At 40.6% G+C, this 21,055-nt stretch overlaps 1 protein-coding gene across 2 annotated transcripts in view; it reads left to right on the top strand.

The window, feature by feature from the left end:
• Nucleotides 1-21,055, top strand: part of LOC119893441 (plasma membrane calcium-transporting ATPase 1-like) — a 33,228-nt gene that overhangs the window by 8,373 nt on the left and 3,800 nt on the right. For both annotated transcript variants that reach the window (XM_038705587.1, XM_038705586.1), the window contains 14 exons: nucleotides 1,149-1,346; nucleotides 2,913-3,170; nucleotides 3,847-3,972; nucleotides 5,487-5,690; nucleotides 6,296-6,322; nucleotides 10,662-10,805; nucleotides 13,404-13,618; nucleotides 15,760-16,002; nucleotides 17,640-17,881; nucleotides 17,959-18,196; nucleotides 19,396-19,575; nucleotides 19,902-19,989; nucleotides 20,175-20,281; nucleotides 20,858-21,049. In XM_038705587.1, the coding sequence (XP_038561515.1) occupies nucleotides 1,149-1,346; nucleotides 2,913-3,170; nucleotides 3,847-3,972; nucleotides 5,487-5,690; nucleotides 6,296-6,322; nucleotides 10,662-10,805; nucleotides 13,404-13,618; nucleotides 15,760-16,002; nucleotides 17,640-17,881; nucleotides 17,959-18,196; nucleotides 19,396-19,575; nucleotides 19,902-19,989; nucleotides 20,175-20,281; nucleotides 20,858-21,049 (2,462 nt within the window). The remainder of the gene's footprint in view (nucleotides 1-1,148; nucleotides 1,347-2,912; nucleotides 3,171-3,846; nucleotides 3,973-5,486; nucleotides 5,691-6,295; nucleotides 6,323-10,661; nucleotides 10,806-13,403; nucleotides 13,619-15,759; nucleotides 16,003-17,639; nucleotides 17,882-17,958; nucleotides 18,197-19,395; nucleotides 19,576-19,901; nucleotides 19,990-20,174; nucleotides 20,282-20,857; nucleotides 21,050-21,055) is intronic.

Consider the following 21,055-nt stretch of genomic DNA (forward strand, 5'->3'; position numbering starts at 1 on the left):
TAAAAAAAATTGTATTTAAATTGAGTAAAAAACAATGTCATACTGAATGACAATATATTGCTTATGCTCTAGCTCAGGGGTCGACAAATAAGTCTGACATCGGGCCAAATTTCTTTTAAGCCGTTATTTGGCAGGCCACAACATTATTTCAGTCGAATTATTTCAAACCCTTGCATACTCATGCGAACGTTTAGCTCAGTCAGTAAAGTGCGGATTCCCATTGGAGGAGTTGTAAGATCGTTCCCGAAATCTTGCGGACTTCTTTTTTTCTCCCCTGTTAAACAAATTGATAAGGACACTATTTCACATACTGCAATAAAGCATGTGCCGCAGTGTGTGTGTGTCCCAGCGTTTGATTGGCATTCATAAACCTATGGACACTAATTTTCCTGAGGAAATTCAGTGGAATCCAATCACGTTTACAGACGGCTTTTTTCCAAAGGTGTGTCAAGTAAGCCAGAGTCTCTTTCGAATGTCCTTCAGAACTTCAAAGTAAAAGCTCTCAATGAACTCAACATGAAGCATTGCTTCAAAAAACGTTCCTGCGCTTTAATATTGGAGGCACAATCACTTAAGAGGAAGTGATTGTGAGAGTTACTGTTGCTGTCATGACTGAGATTTATTTCAGCATCAGCCACTATAAATTTATAATTTTTTTATTTTTCTGCTATCAAAGCATATTATTATTATTATTATATTATTATTACTGGCCATGGGCCGCCTATTGCCAACCAATGCTCTTTATTGGAAAAGCTGGCAGATAGAAACTTTCTACATGTCTGCTTCATCATTTAAAACAGATTTACCCAAAATATGTGACAGATTTGGGATTATCTAAAATTTAAAATAAACTTTTGTGAGTGAGATCAAAGTTACAACAATATGAGTTTGTAAATATGGAGACAATAATCAGATTATTTAACTTTACTATTTTATCCTGCATGTGTAAGGCTAATAACTATATGACACATATTTGTCAGTGAAATCACTAATGATTTATAACTTAGGATTTGTCCTTCAGAGTATAAGACATTTGAAGAGGTTAGGATTAAGGATTATCTTGATCAACAGATGTTAGAAGTTTAATGTTTAAGCTAGGATCACAGGAGGACATTTCTCTGATGTTGCCTTTGTGTCTCATACTGCAGGCTTAGATGGATCCCCGGAGGACATCGACAGAAGGAAACAGGTGTTTGGACAGAACCTCATCCCTCCTAAAAAGCCAAAAACCTTTGTGCAGTTAGTGTGGGAAGCCCTCCAAGATGTCACGCTCATCATCCTGGAGGTGGCAGCCATCATTTCACTAGGCCTTTCTTTCTACCACCCGCCCAGTGCTGAGAGACAGAGTGAGTTAATTGGGTTTTTTTTTAAAATTCACTCTTATTTGTTCAAATGAACCATTTACATCTTCAGATTAGTCTCTTTCTGTAACTTTTCATCACAAGCCTGTGTGTAACCAGGCGTCGCAAAGATGAGCTTGTTTCAATATTATGTAGCTGCAGTACCGGAGGCTGCAGTTTCAGGAACCCCGCAATCCTAGCTGGCAGTATCAAAGTAAACAAGGATCCTAGAAATGCAGTTCCAGTCCTAGGATTGCAGTCCTGAAACTGCAACCCCTTCGGTACTGCAACTACATACTACTCGCTTGTTTACGGGGACCTTGTGGTGAGACATTAGCAGAGCTGTCAGGTGATTAGAAGGTCAGAATGTGTTTCCTGTTTTTCTGTCTCATCATTGGGCTTCAGTCAAGCTTTCGGTCTGAGACATGAATCCAATGCGGAAGTCCAGCAGGGGGCGACTCTTCTGGTTGCAAAAAGAAGTTCGGCTCAATTAGAAATAATGGCAAAATGACCCTACTTCTCAGCTGATTTATTACCTCAGTAAACACTTTCATAATGAGTTTATGGTCTCAGTCGCTAGTTTCATGTCTTCTTCAATACAACCTGATGTTCATTTAATAGATTATGTACCCATTTAGAGGGAAATAGACTATAAAGCAGAGTATACTCAGGGCGTGATTATCTGTGATTGACAAGTCGTTACCATGGCGACCTGTCAATCAGGCTAGAGTGACTCGTACCCACGGCACTGTGTAAATTTAATCAGCGCTGTTGAAAAATCTTATTAGGAGTTGTCTGTTCACTTTCTCTGGTGAGCACATTTAGTTTTAAGACTGTTATTCACTAGACAAAGTTGTCAGCCCTGTTAAAATGACAGTTAACGTGATTTACAGACGCACCTAGCTAAGCAAGCCAGCTAGCTCCACACACGGCCGTTAGCTCCACCGTCTCGTCCAAGACTCAACATGGCAGCGCCCTATAGGCCAAACTCGAGGCTTCAAAACGGCAGTCCACAAACCAACGGGTGACGTCACGATGACTACGTCCATTACTTATACACAGTCTGTGGCTTCAGTCCATGATGGTGTCTGGGACTCAGTGTACTTCCTGTGACAGGAAGTGTCACAAATCATGCTCATATAGTTATCAAGAGTATTAATTTTGAAATGTACAAAGTAATATTACAGGTGCTTTCCGTCAATACTTCTTACCTAGATTATGAGAAATAGTTTTATCTTATCTTTAATACTATAGAATCCATGGCCTCTGCTTAGTTACACTGTTACAGTTACACAGACTTTCTCTCACTCTCTCTTTTTCCTGTGAGTCAGTTATATGACGTGTAAATCATTGAATTAGTTTCCATCTCTGGTATGAAGGTCAGTTCATCAAAGCCGGGCTGCATCTAACCCTGGTTGGGGTATTTGTAATTCTGACTTATCTCGATCATCCTTAAAAAACAGATTTTCAGTAGGGAGCCACTGGGCCTGGCTGGGGTGTGTAAAGAAGCAGCGGAAAACGTTGAAACACATTCAGAAAACTAAAACTCCAGCCCGTGTTGTCTCTGTTCAGACTGTGGCAGAGCGGCTGGTGGCGTGGAGGATGAAGGTGAGGCGGAGGCTGGATGGATCGAAGGCGCTGCCATCTTGCTGTCGGTGGTGTGCGTGGTCCTGGTGACGGCCTTCAACGACTGGAGCAAAGAGAAACAGTTCCGTGGCCTCCAGAGCCGCATCGAGCAGGAGCAGAAGTTCACCGTGATCCGAGGGGGGCAGATGCTGCAGATCAAAGTATCCGAGATCGTCGTTGGAGACATCGCACAAGTCAAATACGGTGAGAGAACCAGGAGCATGCACTTATCTGTAGCAGAGCTTACCATTGGTTGTGTGATAATTGATGATGATTAGAGCTGGATATCAATTTCTGGTACTGACTGAAATGTGTTTGAAAGTTGACATCAAACGTCTCGCCAGTTACAGAATTTTGTTTTGTTGAATTCTGAGTAAAATCATAATTTTTCTTATCAAAGTAATTTATTGTGTTGGTATCAGTGCTGCAGTTCTGGTCCCAGAGCGGTGGAATGAACTCTGCACGGAAATCATGACAGCAGAGTCACTGCCCATCTTCCACTGCAGGCTGGAAGACCTTCCTGAATATAAAGGAAGTGAATCAAATGTAATTTATGGACCTTAAAGAATTAAAAAAATCCTCAGCAGAGATTATTTCTAGAGACAGTGTCTGTCTCAATATCGCTATCTATTCGCTATAGTTTCTGAAGTGGGCAGTTTACAGTTTAGTGCCTGACGTTAAAAACGACAGGAGATTGTTGATGTTTTCTAATGATAATGAGCCAGTTTCTCTAATCATTAGAAAATAACTTTTCCACTGCTGCATCAGTTACTTTCTTTTCATTGTCAATTTAACATACAGATGATTTAATGATGATGTAACATAATGATCTGATGAGGGTGAGCTGTTGACAGTGTACCTGTGTGTGCTGGTTTCCCAGGTGACCTCCTCCCCGCTGATGGCGTCCTGATTCAGGGCAACGATCTGAAGATTGATGAGAGCTCTCTGACCGGAGAGTCGGATCATGTCAAGAAGACTCTCGACAAAGACCCCATGTTGCTGTCAGGTGATTCCCTCTACTCCTTTCACATGAAATTACAGCAAGTTTAACGTGACCTGAGGTGTCATTGTTAGCTCTTACCAGCCAGTTTCTGCTGCTGATTTTCCATTGTTAAATCCGATTATCTCTAGGTTTCACACCTACAGACTGAACACTAAACCTACACTCAAATAATACAACTACAAAGAAGTAATTGTTGATTCTGTGTGGAAAAAACCGAACAATTTATTTATTTTTATTTCAGGTAGAGTCACCGCATTAACAGCAAAGTGATGATTTAAAAATATAAAATTTTGGGAGGTTTGATGTCAGTTTTAATTAGCCCACAAATTTCACAATTTAGCCTCAAAGGGCTTTACAGTCTGTACGGCCAACAACACCCTCTCTTCCTTACTGTGCATTAATATCAAGCGTGAATTTAATCCTTTCCTCACGGGGGTTTTATCGCTGGACAACTGCCAAATGTTCACACACATCTCGATAACGTGAATAAAAACAACTTGCGATAACTACAGCTGTATGAACCCAAAGTAAAACATTTTCTGTGATTTAATTGCAATAAACGGATCAAACCGATGCCGAAATAACTACAATATGATGCAGATTTGTTAAACATAGGAATTCATGCTTTGTCAGGTCTGTCAGCAAGTCAGCAGGACAAAAACTTCTAATATGTTTATTCATCAGGGCTATGCTATGCTAACTTGTTCAAAGTAAAGTACAACGATAGCTGGAATAAAGTTACAGACACATCTTCTCTTACTTCCGCGAGTAAACGGTGTAGTTGTCAGAGCATAATCCACTCCGACTAATCCAGTCTGGGTGTTTATTTGTCCAAAAGCTGCAGTACTGGTTCTGGGTCCACGGCTTTTCCCGCAGGTTAGTAGCCTTCCGTCGGCCAGTGGCGTTGTAGTTCTCTTCTCTGCCTAGGGCGAGTTCAGCATCGACAAAACATAGTAAAACGTTTTTTTCAACGGAAACAGTGGTGCCTCGAACGCCCTGTTGTGTACACAAGCGCACTGCATTCTCCTGCCCTTTTAACACCATTGTGTTTACAAACTTGTTGAAGCTGATTGGGTAACGCCTGTGACACGGCCACCAAACGGGAGAAAACATACCTCGAAGCCCGTTGCGGATGTTTTGACGTTGGGAACTGGTGCAAAACGTTTTGAGATTGAACTCGCTCCTGGTGCTCTCTACACAACGGCATGAAGCCGTCAGTGACGCCCAGATAATCTCAACACTGATAGACTATCGCGACTCAGCGTCATGTGACCTTCTTGCTCGGGTTGAAAATTTTCAAGTCACACGAAGGCCTTGCTCTCTGCGTCTTTGCATTGACTTTGTATGTAAATGCCCCGCCCTCAATGCTCACTTGGCTGTTGGTCTGAAAGCACCATTAGAGCCATGAAAGAAAATTTAGGTAGAGCACAGAAAAGGGTAGATGCAAGAGATGTAGTGTGTACAGAGCTGACAGAAATAATACCGGTAAAAGCCCTCTGCCTCTCTCCCTCTCTTAGGTACCCATGTGATGGAGGGCTCTGGCAAGATGTTGGTCACTGCGGTAGGTGTGAACTCTCAGACTGGAATCATCTTCGCACTGCTTGGTGCTACTGGGGATGATGACGGTGATGGTGAGGAGAAGGCTGAGAAACAGAAAAAGAAGAAAGACATTGAAAAGAAGATAGAGGAGCGGAAAAAGAAAGTGAAGAAAGACAAGAAAAGTAAGTTAAGTGTATAAGCGGGGCTGTTTCATTTCAGCTGGTATTTAAGAATAGAGTTTAGATTTCAGTCCAATACGCCTGTGTGTGACTGTTAAAGGGAAACTTCTAAAGGTCAGTCCACGGCAACCGTTTGGCAGTGTTTGATTTCTGACACCGATTCCTCTCACAGAGCAGGAGTAAAATGGATTGCATTTATATAGTTCTTTTATCCAAAGCGCTTTACAATTTGCCCCCATGCAAGGCACCAGCCTAATCATTGGCTGCAATTGGGGTGTGTTGCTCAAGACCACTTTGACCTTTGACTCTGTGAACAGAAGAACCTGGGGATCAAACCTCAAATCGCTCTACCTGCTGAGCCACAGCCACCACACAAATGTACTGCTCCATGCTGATGAAACCTCTGCTTTTTTAGTGGTAGTCACATGTAGGTAGATACCCACTAATGTTGTAAGAGGAAAACAAAGTCAAGGGACCAGCAAAGTTCATTCACCATCCTTTAATAGATGTCTTTTTATTTATTTGTTTATAATAGATGTATGGTCTAATTGATGTTTCTTTCCACATGCATTACTAACTAATGGTTGTTGCATGTTTTCCCTTTTCAGGTAAAAAAGATGACAAAGGCAAGAAAGGTGAGCAGCACATCAGTGCCTCAGTACTGTGAGTTACCTTATATCATGTAGGGCTGTCCCCGACTAAGGATTTACATAGTTGAATCAGAATCAACTTTTGCCTATAGTCGCATCATGTGTGTTTTTGTGCACGGTGATTGAAAGGCGGGGGGGGGGGGCACAACACCGGCGAGGTTGGGGCTCCGCTCCGGCTCTTCAGCAAGTGTTCCTTTTGCACCTACATGCATACACGATATGTCTACACATGCGCACTGACGACCCAGGGTTATGGTTTTCAATTTTGGATTTATTCGCGGACTTTAAAAACCTTTTATTGAAAGTTTTTTTCTCTTTTTACATGTTTACTTACAGCATTAAACAGTGAAATGTGTATTGTAATAGGCAGTATATTAACTTATTGTCAGAAAACTGGTAGTTCTATGTAAAATCTGATGTCGAGCACCCCCATATCGTTAAAATGGCAGGATCCTTGTTTCACTGCGAAGCTTTGACTGTGAGAGATCGAAGCATCGAATCTTCGACTATTTGGGGTCAGCCCTGATATCATGGAGCGGATGTGAATGTTGTGTTGAACAGCAGCAGCTTCAGTTATCTGAGTCAAGCTGGTTCGTTCACAGCTGGTCACTGTGGCCTCTGTAGCAGTTAAACAACAGCTGGTAACCAGGGTTGAATGATTTTGATTTGATTGATGTTGCAATATGATTTGCAATTTTGGAGGGTATGAATTTTTTACATCCTTATTCTCATTTTAATTGAAAAACATTAAAATCATTATAGTGTGATTTTTGTGGGGGTCTGACCGAAAGAAGATGTTTTCTCTGTATCTCTGCAGCACAACTGTAAATAACAAAATTATATTTTGACATGCAAATCACCTTTAACAAATATTGCGCCTCCTGCGAGTTGAAAATTGCCGTAGGCCATATTGTAATTTCGATAAAATTTCGCTTAATTGATCGGCCCTACTGGTAACATTAGTTTTGTCCATGGAGCTTCCCAGCATGCATTACTCATCAATCAGTGGTGATGGTGGAAGAAATGAGTAGCAATGCTTCGATCTGATACACTGGATCAATATGGCCTCTAGGGCTGACCCCAAATAGTCGATGATTCGATAGGAGGAGCTTGATTAGACTGCCAATCTCACAGTGGAATCTTCGCAGAGGCGCTATGAAGTGAAGATCATACCAATGTCTGATTTTACATAGGACTACAGCCTATTATGATATAAATAACAACATATAATTCTGTAAATAAAAATGTGAAAAGAAAAAAAGCTTTTAATAAATGTTTTTAAAGTTTGTGAATAAATCCAAAACTCTAACCGGTGAATTGCAGGCAAGCAGAGCAGAGAGAAAAGGGTCAACAATAAGCCTCAGTTTAGCTGTAAATGTACAGCGTAAGTTACGGTGACTAATGAATAGAGACTGCAGCTTCTCAAGATTAAAGCAGAGCTACAGTGTGCAGAGTGGAATTGCTGTAGAGTAAAGGTTGGATTGGTGCATCCCTGCATGTTAGCCAGACACACAGACACACAGTCTGTAGCTGTTACTGTGTCACTAAATTTAGTTTTGATAATTTTTCAGGCGACATGTTAAGTACATTTTGAATATGTGGTCAAAATAATGTCTACTTCAAAATTTGCTTCAACATTTCCAGTTAGCTACTGATGTCAACCAGAAATCTGTTGTTGCAAATTGAAATATTGTGTGCTCCTAAACCTAGTAATGAATATACACAGACTCCCTCATGACCATCTCACATGTAATATTATCCCAAACAACTCAGTTAAATAATCCTGATTAATTTTGGATGTCTGAAGGTGTGACTGTATGTACTGTTACCTGCTTGATGAGGAAACCTTTGTTTAGGTGAGATTGTAGCATTTTACAGTTTAATCTTCATACAGGACATTTCTGTTGTAAAATGGATCATTTGGAGTGATTGTCTTTTTTAATTTGTAAATCTCTCCGTCATAATTTGGTTCATGATCATCTTTGCTGTTGCTTTCTAGTATCTCGTAAGCCAATATGCGCTGGGCACCATGTGATGCAGAAGACTTAAATCAATTAATAACAAGACTAGGTCCAAACCTAGTTTATGGCTGGACTGTTAGTCAGTGGTAGTGTGAATTCCTGGATAGTAAATGTTAATCTGCAATTTTCTGCAGTGGTCCCAGTAATATTTGTTCTGAAAGTGTACTATAGAAGAATACCTCATGACATGGTTAAGCTACGTTTGAGACAAAACACTTAATAAATGCTGTTTTTGATTGTGATAAGCTAAACTTATATACAGGTTGAGACCAAGGTGGGGCCCACGTAATAAGTGGGTGTGAGACTGATATTCTTTAGTGCAGTGCAAGCGAGGAATGAATCCACTGCCGATATCGTCAGAGGGCTACATATTCTCTAAAGAATCTGGAGTTACAGTACAAAACTAACATTTGCACCCGAGAGCTCCAGCAAAGGTGGAAACTCCAACACTCGTTCAGTCACTCAGTAAGTCACAGACTTTTGCGTTTTGCTGCAGTCCAGCCCAAAAAAAAAGACGGGCTTTGAATCAGACTGATCAAAGATCCTGTAGGAGATCAGTGGTCTGAGGTGGATTTCAGGTTCTGAATTCCCCCTGGTTCTGCTCATACAATATGTCCTGTGGTTTCTTGTAGTCCATGTGGTCCCACATGGTGCAGTGTATGTCCCTGTGCTCCTGACTCTGTTGATGGTGATTAGGACCAAGCAGATTATCTTTAAGCTCGGCAGCTGCTTTCTTCTCCTGCCTGCTGCTGCTGCCTGCCTGTCCACTAATAACCTCATTACTGAGCTGGGATCAGCACATTCTCTCTCTCACACACCTGCAGATACCCTCACTCTTCATCACAGAGCTAGTGTCGTTGACATGATTTGTTATGCTGTTTTTGGAGGTTTGTTGTGATTTAAATATTAAAATCACTCAGTATGTCATAATAAACCCAGACTGGGATTACACAATAACATCATGCCCGCCATCGTCCTGTTATTCAATCATAAAAATGACAGGACGATGGCGGGCAAGATGTTGTGATCATTTTCCTGATCACAAAATGTCAACGTGGTCACGTATGTGATGGACAAGTGGACAGTATAACCTACACACTGACATCCTCATCCTCAGGTCCTGCTGCAGCATAATATTGCTTGAAACTTGGATGGCAAGCTACCCAACAAAGCTAGATAAAAGCCAAAGCAAAAGCTTAACGTTACAGATGTCCGAGTGTCTCGTCTAGTAAGTTTTGCTAACATCAACTCTAGATTTAGCTAAAGGCAAGTGACTGAGCAATATTATATATTGTATATATTATATTGTAAGTTCTCTGCCATAAAATAACAGCTTGTAGAGAGTAGTGTTGAGCTGGAGCCGGGCGAACAAGCAATATAACCAATCTGTCTTGGATCCTTTCACCCCTTTTAGCTCACGCCAACGAGTAAAAGCCAGTCAGATATTTATTTTGTCTGGTCTCTTGCTCTTCTCTCTTCCTCGCTTCCTCCAGCAACATTTTCTTCGGTCTCTTCGCAGCTACAGTACATACTGAGAATCCCGAGCTAGCTTTCTTCCAAAGAACTTACAATGTACAGTACATTATATACTTTAGGTCCACTTATAGTTTTCTTGCTGAAGTGTCGTGTTGGTGCCGTAAAGCATTGTGAAATTTTCTAGCCTGGAGTGGCTATGACAGAGATGACGTTGATTCCATTACAATTATGATTTAATTCTAGTCATCCTACCTTACTGATTTTTTGATCAAATGTTGGGTTTCTGTCAATGAGACTCAACTCCTCTTTCAGCTGTTTCACCTTAAAACCTTGCTGTGAGTAATGGAATAACCCCTGGTTTTCCCAGCGGGCTTTTATTGTGAAAAAGTTGCAGGAAGTGCTGATTTCATTAACAGGAGCTTAACAGTAGAGGCACTTGTTCTAACCAATTTTTGTGATTGAAACACTATTGTATTGTAGTCCTAAATAAATAAAACTGACTTGACCGGAAGGATCAGTAGCGGTTTTGATGGCTTGTGACCCAACACCAGGGGCATGTTCCGATTTCCTGGTTGAATGACAGGTTTCATCGAAATGGCGTGCAACGGGCTTTGAGGTACGTTTGAGTTTAGTGGGTGTGTAAGAGATGTTACCCAATCAGCAGCGACATGTATATATAAACACTCCGTGTTAAAAAGGCAGTGTGCTTGGGTTCACAACACGGTGTTCAAGCCATCACCGTATCCTTTTAAATGAACATTTTGCTACATTTCATCTAGCCTGAACAGGCCCCAGAATATTTTAATGACTTTCTGTGTCCTCTGTAGGAAAAAACAATGATTTAGCCACTGTGGAGATGCAGCCACTCAATGAGGACGGAGAACCACAGAAGAAGAAAAGCCTACCAAAAAAGGAGAAGTCGGTCCTCCAGGGGAAGTTAACCAAAATGGCTGTGCAGATCGGCAAAGCAGGTACGAACAGAAAATCTGATCATAATGACATCATCTGAGGGCTGATCACCACCTCCCTATCCCTGTTATTCACCTCCACCTCGTTCATAGTGTATTACTGCTTACACCCTAATGTGTGTTTGTAGAGACCAGGGCCAGAAGTAGGAAGCATCTCAAAGTAGGAAATCAGTCGTAACTTTCGAATATTTCTAGAATGATGAATGTTTGGTCCTGCATTCAGGAGTTAGAGTAAAATCGTTTTGTCAGCTGTGTTGATATTTGAAGCTCTGAAGGAGTCCTAAACTTCCAAGTGAATCATAGAGGTTGTGGTATTTAACATACTCTTACTTCTGTTTCCAGACTTCACACAACCTCAGTGACTAACTACGTGAACAAACCAATAGGTTGATGTAGCCAATTAGATGGCTTTGCTATCTTCTGGCTTCTGTTTGTAACTTCAAATTAGTTGAGTTTTAATCACCATTTTAGTATCTGTAATGCAATATTGTGTTCAATGGTCCAAATAGAGAAATTAAGAAGTCGTGAGAATATATATATTTTTTGTGTTATCTTCATGCACACAAATGTTCAAACCTGTGTATTATTGAAAACCCCAGTGAAATATACAGTAAAATTTCAATTAATAGCTCAGGCATTACTGAACTCTGCCTATATTTGGGTTAGGCGTCTATATGGAACAGGCCTTTAATTCCTTTAATATGCTTCTTTAGTGCTTATTGTTTCTGTAAGATGAACTAAACAATTGACTTGTGGAGAATCTAACTGGTCTAACAATGTGTATGTCCATATTGACAAAGCCCGACCAATATTGGTTTTTGGTTTTTGATGCCGATATTTAGATTTTGAAAATGATTTGGATAGTAGACAGTATCAGTTTAAACTACGACATTGAAAGCTATTCTGTACATGGGCTATAAAACCTTTTCCTGAATGTATTATGTTAAAAAAAGCCTTTCTCAGCAACTGAACTTGTAAACAATTGCATATCAATAAAAATGTGCTGCTAGAACATTCATCATTTTCAGCCATCTGTAAACAGAGAGAGCGAGAGAGAATAACTGTAATAACTAGTTTCAAAGTAGCAAATTCACATCTAATTCATCAGCACTCTTAATTATTCTATCCAAAGCTAACAAGAAACCATTTCTCAACCACCATCTGGCTCTAAAACATGCCGTCTATTATATAGTGATCTAGAAGAATGGCTGCTGTTGAATGCATCTAATATTATCCAGATATATTTACAATACCTTAAACACTATTGTTTAACCACTCAGTAACGTTAGCACTATTCCGCTGATAAACATGGCATTAGCTAGTTTTGTGGGTAGTCTAATTTAGAAATTATATGAATGTTAATTTAAGATAATTTAAATTCTAATATTACAAATGTTATAGGATCTCAGCACTGCGTTCAACATGGTTGGAAAACTGGGTGGGACTTTGGCACAATACTAAACTGGTTTTAATCCTACTTTAAAGGACAGGGACTTTGTGTCTATAGTTCATCACATCAAGGCTTCATTCTGGGGCCTCTTCTGTTCAACATTGACATGCTTCCACTGGCTCAGATTATGAACAACAACATCATGTTGCCATAATTATGTAGCTAAAACAAATGTACATAACCATATCACATACAAGCACTGTGTGGGTGCATTGAACATGCAATTAAAAAAAAAAAAAACACTGAAGTTAAAGTTTTTGGAGCCATGAAAGAAAGTCAAGAACTGAATGGTTTAGGGCTGATTAATGAGAAGAGAGCTGTCGTTAACGGGCGTGGCTGAGGTGGTATTTGGCTCTAGGTCTATTCAGTCAGGTGCCATTTCAGAGTAAGCAGGGTAGGCGTTTGGAAGAAGACCGTTAGAAGCTAGGCGAATCTCTTAAACAGTTCTCAATTATACCTAATAGGGTAATACCCGTAGGCCTAAAGGATTGGACCCTTTAAGACGGAGTGCTGGTCCAGTACCTCTTGAACAGGGGTAACTTGGGCTCTAACAGGGGCAAAATACATTTCTGATCTTCTGCTACGTTATGAGTATTTAAGCCAAGGCTTAATTGGCAGATTGTCAGCCGCTGTGCCGGAGAGCCAGGAACCTGGGAAGACCACACCCACAAGACTGGTCACGGATAGACTGTGATATTCTATTCCCAGAATCAAAACTTAATTTATTATTTATTATTATTTAAGCAGCGTTCAGTTTTTATGCTCCATATATCTGGAACTAATTCCTAGAAAACTTCAGGTCTGCTACTTCTCACAGTTCAATCAAATCAAGGCTGAAGACTTCTGTTTGGCGCTGCCTTTTATTAAATAAAATATGAGGCTTTTGATTTATAGTAACAAAAGTTACTACACTGTAACTTTTACTCTCTTTTATTTAGTTTTTATTTAATTGCATTTAATTTATATTTATATAAAGCACTTTGAATTGCCTTGTTGTTGAAATGTTCTATACAAATAAACTTGCCTTGCCATATACAAATGACAGGTAAATATAAGAAAGAGGTTTTGGGTTCATCGTAGGTATAAATAAGTTATGATCAGCTATGTTTTAATTTTGGCAACCATCTTTGTCTGTTTTTCTGTGTCTTCAGGTCTGTTCATGTCGGGTCTCACTGTCCTCATACTCATCATTCGCTTTGCGATCGATACCTTCTGGGTTGAGGGAGTTACCTGGGCTAATGAGTGTATGCCCATCTATGTGCAGTTCCTGGTCAAATTCTTTATCATCGGTGTGACGGTGCTGGTGGTTGCAGTGCCCGAGGGTCTCCCTCTGGCTGTCACCATCTCCCTGGCCTATTCAGTCAAGGTCTGTTTGTATACATCCTGTCAGCATTAACACATTCAGGCAGATCATGTTCTTTACCTTTTGAATTTTTACATATTTTATGATTTACAAAAAAATGTAATATAAACTCATGGTAAATACTGTCCAGCATCAACCAAAGTTAGCGACAGTCTCCCGGAAGCAGGTGCACATGCGCAGTGTGGGTTTGTTTGGGTCAATGACAACAGCACAAGACGGTTGTGGAGATTTTTCAGTCACTCTGAAGTCTGGGCGTATTTTAGTTGAGGGAAACTTGATTGAAGAAAATGACCTAGTTAGTGAATGCAGAGTGAGGGTAACTTTTAGCTTTGGTTTGTCTGTCTGACTTGCTAACAGCTTGTAAACTGAAGCTCTCATTGTTAGCTGCTCTTGTTGTCACGAATTAGGGTGAGCGCAAAGCAGGTGAGAGCCCAAATGCAAGACACAGGAGCGGAGATGCAGTTCAGAGACTTCAATACAAACAAAAGCAGGATATCAGGCTTACAGGCAGTTGAGGAAACAACAATCCAACAGACCAAGCAGCAGAGGAACAGGCAGGACACTCCACACAAGACACGACAGAGCGTATACACGCTGCAATGACTGAACAGAAACACCAAACGTATATACACCAGGGACTAACGAGCAGGCGGGAGCAACACAGGTGAGAGGGATAAGGACTAATGAGACAGGCAGGCAAAGAGACAGCAGGGGAAAACAGAGAGACAGGTTACTGAACACTAAATACAGACATTAACTAAGACGCAGAACTAAACCTAAGATACATGACAGGAAACAGACTGAAACACCAACAATACAAATAGGCGACAAACAAACCCAAGGACAACAGACTGAGACTAACAGGTTACAAAAAGGCCAAGAATCAAACAACAAAAACACAGAGGCCAACTAAAACAGGACAAACAGGCAAACCGAATAATAAGCTTAATAATGAGGACAGAATGATCAAAATCTGATTAATTAATGAAACTGTCAGAGAACATAAATTGACATCTAGCAGACAGACAGAACCCAAGCACGATGGTACAGCAACTAATACACCAGACAGGAACAGAACTGAACAAGAACTAAAGCAGGCACTGAAATATCAATAGGACAGATCAGACCAGAACAACCACACAGAATAAGCAGAAGACAGAACAACATAGACCAACTCCACAAGACACAGACAACCAGGACCAAACCTAAATGCAAACACACCGAGAAGACTGGATACAAGACCACAGACAGGACTGAAACCCAAAACCCAAAAACAAATACTGAACTGATCAAAAAATCAAAACTCACAGAGAGCAAAACTAAGCATAGCAGACAGGCAGAATGTGACACTTGTAAAAACTCTACACGTCTGTTCTGCTGCTGTGTGCGTCGTGTCTCTCTATTCGTCCACTGCACACAATAAAACGTTACGCAGTTTAGTCAACCAACCAGCATATCTTGTTCATTTTAAATCCAGCAGAGATCAAATTAGTTGTAAAAGTGTCAGTACTGGAGAAACGCCACAGACTGCTCTGTATTTATGTCAGTTGTTGGGCTCATTGCAGTTACTATCACTGTCTTCAAAAGACTTGTTTTCATGTCATTGTGCACGGGGTCATTGCATTACCTATTTAATATAAAGTGTTAATAATGATAATGCCCCCTTAGATGGTTTTCATATCTTTACAAAAGGTATTGGCTGCTATTTTAATGTTGATGCAAAATGGATATTTTATTTGTAGTTTTCAATATAAGAGTTGTTCAAATGGTTTCAGTGTGTGTATTAGTACATTTTAATCTTTTTCAGCACATTCTTACAATACCGTGATAAAACTGTAAACTGTGATAATTTTGGTTTAAAGTTTAAAGTTTCATCCCTAATTCAAACTGACATTTATTTCTCAAATATAATATGTCAAATAACAGTTCTCATATAATTTTAATATTATTTTTAGCACTCAGTAGGTCTACAGTTCTTTCAGTATTGTTTATGATCCCTCTTGGTTGGAGCATTGACCACCCGTAAAAGTACTAATGGGCCCATTTGACCCCTTGGATCAAACACTGTTCGTTCTATAAATGTCTTTAGCAATTTTAGAATAAAGCACTCAGACTCAGGTAACGCTGTTTTCCTCCTTTGTCAGAAAATGATGAAGGACAACAACCTGGTCCGCCATCTGGATGCCTGTGAAACGATGGGCAACGCAACGGCCATCTGCTCTGACAAGACGGGGACGCTCACTATGAACCGCATGACAGTTGTGCAGGCCTACATCGCAGGAAATTTGTATAAAAAGGTGCCGGAGCCGGACCAGATTCCTGCCAAGATCCTAGACCTGCTCATCCAGGGCATTGGGGTCAATTGCGCCTACACCACCAAGATTATGGTGAGCTGTAAAAATAGCCGTCCATTCAGGAAGCTCTATAATTTAAGCATTTAGTAGGTTGGGTTTGGAGAGCTGCCACAGCAGCTCAAGACTCATCTGATCACTGCCTCCTGGATCCACTGCACAGATCAGAGAGCTGAGGAGACAAACAGGTTCAGTTACAAGAGTTAAAAAGTACTTATTTATCATCAGTTTCCTGTCTGTTCATTCAATGAGACTTTCACAAGCAGTTTTATCATTATTAATTAGTCTGATGATTAATTTATGAATTATTTAATAAATTGTTTATGTTTATAACATAACCACTAAGGGCACCAGGGATCATGTAACAACAAAATTGACAGAACATTACTTCCACACAATTTTTTGTTTGTTCATTTGTTTTCTCATGTATTATACATTTCAAATGAAACGATGTGAGTTTGTTTAAAATTCTTAGTATGCTTCAAAGTGTTCTTGTGAGTGCCCTGCGCTAAAACCCCAAAGCCTCAGTTGGTGTTTTTTCAGGTGAGAAGATACAGTGTAATTCAGGAAGTCCAATTTGAATAACAATTCTATGAGTTTGAAGGTTTATCAGACACCAGCTCAATCCACAAAAATGATACTATAGCTATGTTTCCATCTAATTGTCAAGCAAATTTTAAGCAAAGTTTTGAAATGTTGCAAAAAAGAAAAATAAACAGAAAAGGCGTTTACGAAAAAACCAGGCTTCGCAAAGCACAGTTATGTCAGTAGTTGACGTTACACATGGCTGTAATAGAACTACAAGAAGTATGGGTTACAAACCAGAAACAAAACCAGTCGTATGGAGGACCATGGATCTGAGAAAAATAGAGAGAAGTCCTCAGGAATGTGTTTTATATAGGGAAGTTCTTCTGCAGGTTATGAGAATATCCGGGAAGAAACAGCTGATCAGTCGTGAGTTACATGTTCGCTACGTCTGAACTTATTCGGCAAAAAGTGTTTCCCTCTCCCCCCAAAAAAACATCTCAACAATCCTTTTATCCAACAGCTTCCTAAACACAACCTTAGTCACATCCCAATAACTTTATTTTATTATTTTGATTATTAACTACACCAAACTAAACAGATTTTTTCCCACCACCAGTCACACACTCTTCCTGTTTTACCAAAAGAAGGCATCTGACAATGTCTGGAGAAACCTTAAACAATAAAAACAAAGATGTATGAATAAAATCAACAATTCAGAAACCAATAAAACATCATTGGTAATATAAAAATATATTAATAAAAATAAAAATAGGTTTTAAGAAGTAATTTAAAGGAAGATGATTAGGAAGACTGGGCTCTTCAAGCAGGTCATGCTAGCGTCTTGGTGCCAAAAGAAACGATCCCCTCTAGCCTTTAATCTAGTCACAGGAACAGGGTCTTGTTTGAGGCTGTGCACAGGTTGCTGAAGGGAGAGTAACTAAGCCTAAAAGCACAAATAGTGTGGCAGTTAGAAGTCTATTGAAGATTTACTTTGTTGTTATTTACCTTTAACACTGAAAAATGTTACCAGTTTTGTGTTTGTTGAAAGTTGTGTGTCTTGTTACTGCTGTTCGGATTGATGTTGTTGTGCTGCTGCAGTTGTGAGTTTAATACCCACATGTAAAGAAGCTTGCTTCATCCTACAGCCTCCAGAGAAGGAGGGCGGGCTGGCTCGCCAGGTGGGAAACAAGACTGAATGTGCCTTATTGGGACTGTCCCTCAACCTGCACCGAGACTACCAGACCATCCGCAACGAAATCCCAGAAGAGAAGCTGTTCAAAGTCTACACCTTCAACTCTGTGAGGAAGTCCATGAGCACCGTGCTAAAGAACCATGATGGCAGCTATCGAATGTACAGCAAGGGGGCCTCTGAGATCCTGCTCAGGAAGTAGGTTTACTGCTGCTGCTCCCACAGCTCTGTGCTCAGTTATATGATAATCACATGACTCTTTCCTGTGGTTACAGGTGCAGTAAGATCCTAACGGCCAGTGGCGAGGCCAAAGCCTTCAAACCTCAGGACAGAGACAACCTGGTGAAGAAAGTGGTTGAGCCGATGGCGTCGGAGGGCCTAAGGACCATCTGCCTTGCCTACAAAGACTTCCCCGCTACTGACGGAGAGCCTGAGTGGGACAACGAGGCCCACATCCTCTCCGGCCTGACCTGCATCGCAGTAGTCGGCATTGAGGACCCTGTACGACCTGAGGTACATCAGCCAAACGGCTTAATTTGTTCCGGGTACTGCAGGATAACGGGTTGTTATCTGTTCTGTTCTTTTCTTCTTTTCTTTTCTTTTCTTTCCCATTGACGTTACTCGTAAATCGTTAGTTTGCCTATTTTGGATGCATTTTAAATAAGACTTCATTTTTTTAAAGAGAGAAGTCAGCTGGAATTTTGTGCATGTAATCTCAGTTGTTCATAAAGGGCTCCCGCTTCTTTGTTGTGAATGCTCTGATTAATCAATGTAAATGGGCGGCTGTGGCTCAGGAGGTAGAGTGGGTTGCTCGTTAATCGGAAGGTCGGCGGTTCAACCCTGGGCTAGTGGGCAAGTCCTTGGGCAAGATACTGAACCCCGAATTGTTCCACCAGTGTATGAATGTGTGTGAATGTTAGTTTCTGTTGGCTCAGTGTGTGTGATTGGTGAATGTGATGTAGTGTTAAAGCGCTTTGAGTGGTCACAAAGACTAGAAAGGCACTATAAATAAAAAGGGGGGGGGGTCTGTTGAGTCAGCCTCATCACATAAGTGAAGCGATGTGGTTACTTGACTAAATGAACACAGTTTTTTTCCCGCAAATTTAAGATTTTATAATCTCAGAGAATATTCAAGTTCTTTTCTCATAATTGTACCACTTTAATCTTGGAAATCAGAAAAGCTTTGTTTTCAGAATATTACCTCCCTACCCTGTTGTTGAAATCAGTCTGACTCCCATCTGTGCTGATATTTAGGAGAGCTCCATAGGTGTCCCAACCTGTTAGGACCTGCAGGAGGGTGAGATCAGGCAGAGACATTCTGTTGTAGAAGAGATGTATGTTTTGGTAACACTTGATGACAATGAGCTTATTATAAAAAATGTAATACATATCTGACTGCCCTAGTGCTCTCTCCTCATAAAGTGATGTCTTTAAAACCTCAAGGCAAAAGGGAAAATGCAGCTTTGCAAAAGTGATGATTCACAAGTTCTCTCGTACAGATCCTCAGATGTTGTGCTGATTTATCCATATCCTCACACCTCAGGGTGAAGTTAATCTAGTAAAACAAACTGCAGCCCACAGAGGGTTTGTGACATCATTGCTGCATCAGTTTTTGTCCCATCTGCTTTTTTACCTTATTTCTTCAGTGTTGTCCGGAGCGCTCCGTAAACCTCAACATGTATCACTTTCACTTTTGCTGTGGTTCTCACCAGGTACCAGATGCCATAAGAAAGTGCCAGCGGGCTGGGATCACTGTCCGCATGGTGACTGGAGACAACGTCAATACTGCCCGGGCCATTTCCACCAAATGTGGCATCCTGCAACCTGGAGAGGACTACCTATGTATGGAGGGCAAAGAGTTCAACCAACGGATCCGCAATGAACTGGGAGAGGTCAGACAACCACAGACTGGACCAGAAGACCGCAGTGACTGCAGTCCTTTGTCAATCTAACATTAAAAAGTTTCTTTCTCACTATTTCATTTGAATAGTTTCATGTGCCTGAAAAGAGAGAAATGAAAAGTCTGACAAATTTATAATTTCATGTAGCAGTCTTCTTTTTTCTGCCCTGGAAATATTCTTTCCACCCCTTTAATACTCTTGTGACCCCTTGGGTGCCCCAACCAACACTGCTGTAGGGGACAAAGCAGCACTTTAGTCTGATTAAAGTGATTAAAATGAATGTTTTGAAACTAAAACTTTTCTCTCTATCTCTGCAGATTGAGCAGGAGCGTATTGATAAGATTTGGCCAAAGCTGAGAGTCCTCGCCAGATCGTCTCCAACAGACAAACACACTCTGGTCAAAGGTTAGACACAATTTAACCAGGTCAGAATGAAAAGTAAATAAACTGTGTGCGAAGACAATGTTAGCATATGTATAAATTCAGAGGCCACCCTGATATAAAATTAAAACGAAGACAAAGTAACAAAATTAAAGTGACAAACACAGCAGAGAAAAACTGATTTGATAGGTTGTCTGTCATCATCTCAGGTATCATCGACAGCACTGTTTTGGAGCAGAGGCAGGTTGTCGCGGTAACCGGCGATGGAACAAACGATGGTCCCGCCCTCAAGAAAGCAGATGTTGGCTTTGCCATGGTAACGATTGTCGCCGATGTCATCAAACTGCTGCTTCTGCTTAACTCCTTGAAACATTTAAGACAGTTTTTGTTAACAGTGATCAATGTGTTTATAAAACAGTAAACACAGGAATCAGTACATTAATGATAAATGTTTTTTATCAGTGAACTTGTTCATATGAGCTGAGCTGAAGAGACAATAAGCTGTAAACTTTTGTAAATGTATTATGTAATAAAATAGTCAGATATCAGATTAATATAAAATTGCTACATTTTCAAGTTTAAAGAAAACAAAACTAAAGTCCAGATGAATAATAAACTTCCTGCTGTCTTTTGTTGTTGCCCCGCCCCCTGGTGTTTTTTATGGTTCTGATCCAGAGCACCCAGGAGGTTAAATCACAAGCAAATGATTATTCTAACATTCAGATTTGATGATTCATTCTGCTTATTTCTCTTTATTATTATCATCCATTTTATCGATTCCTCCCAGAGAGATGTAATTAACAAATTAAACATCCATTCTCCCAAATCCTTGGATCATCCCACAGTGTAAGGCTTATGTAAGCTAACGTATTGTACATGCTGTGTTCTGCAGGGAATTGCGGGGACGGACGTGGCGAAGGAGGCGTCTGACATCATCCTAACAGACGATAACTTCAGCAGCATCGTGAAAGCTGTGATGTGGGGCAGGAACGTCTACGACAGCATCTCCAAGTTCCTGCAGTTCCAGCTCACTGTCAATGTGGTCGCCGTCATTGTAGCCTTCACCGGAGCCTGCATCACCCAGGTCAGA

The sequence above is a fragment of the Micropterus salmoides genome, unplaced genomic scaffold, assembly GCF_014851395.1.
Source record: "Micropterus salmoides isolate LMB-PRFRI ecotype aquatic unplaced genomic scaffold, ASM1485139v1 Ms_hic_scaffold_8, whole genome shotgun sequence".
In the NCBI taxonomy this organism is placed as follows: domain Eukaryota; kingdom Metazoa; phylum Chordata; class Actinopteri; order Centrarchiformes; family Centrarchidae; genus Micropterus; species Micropterus salmoides.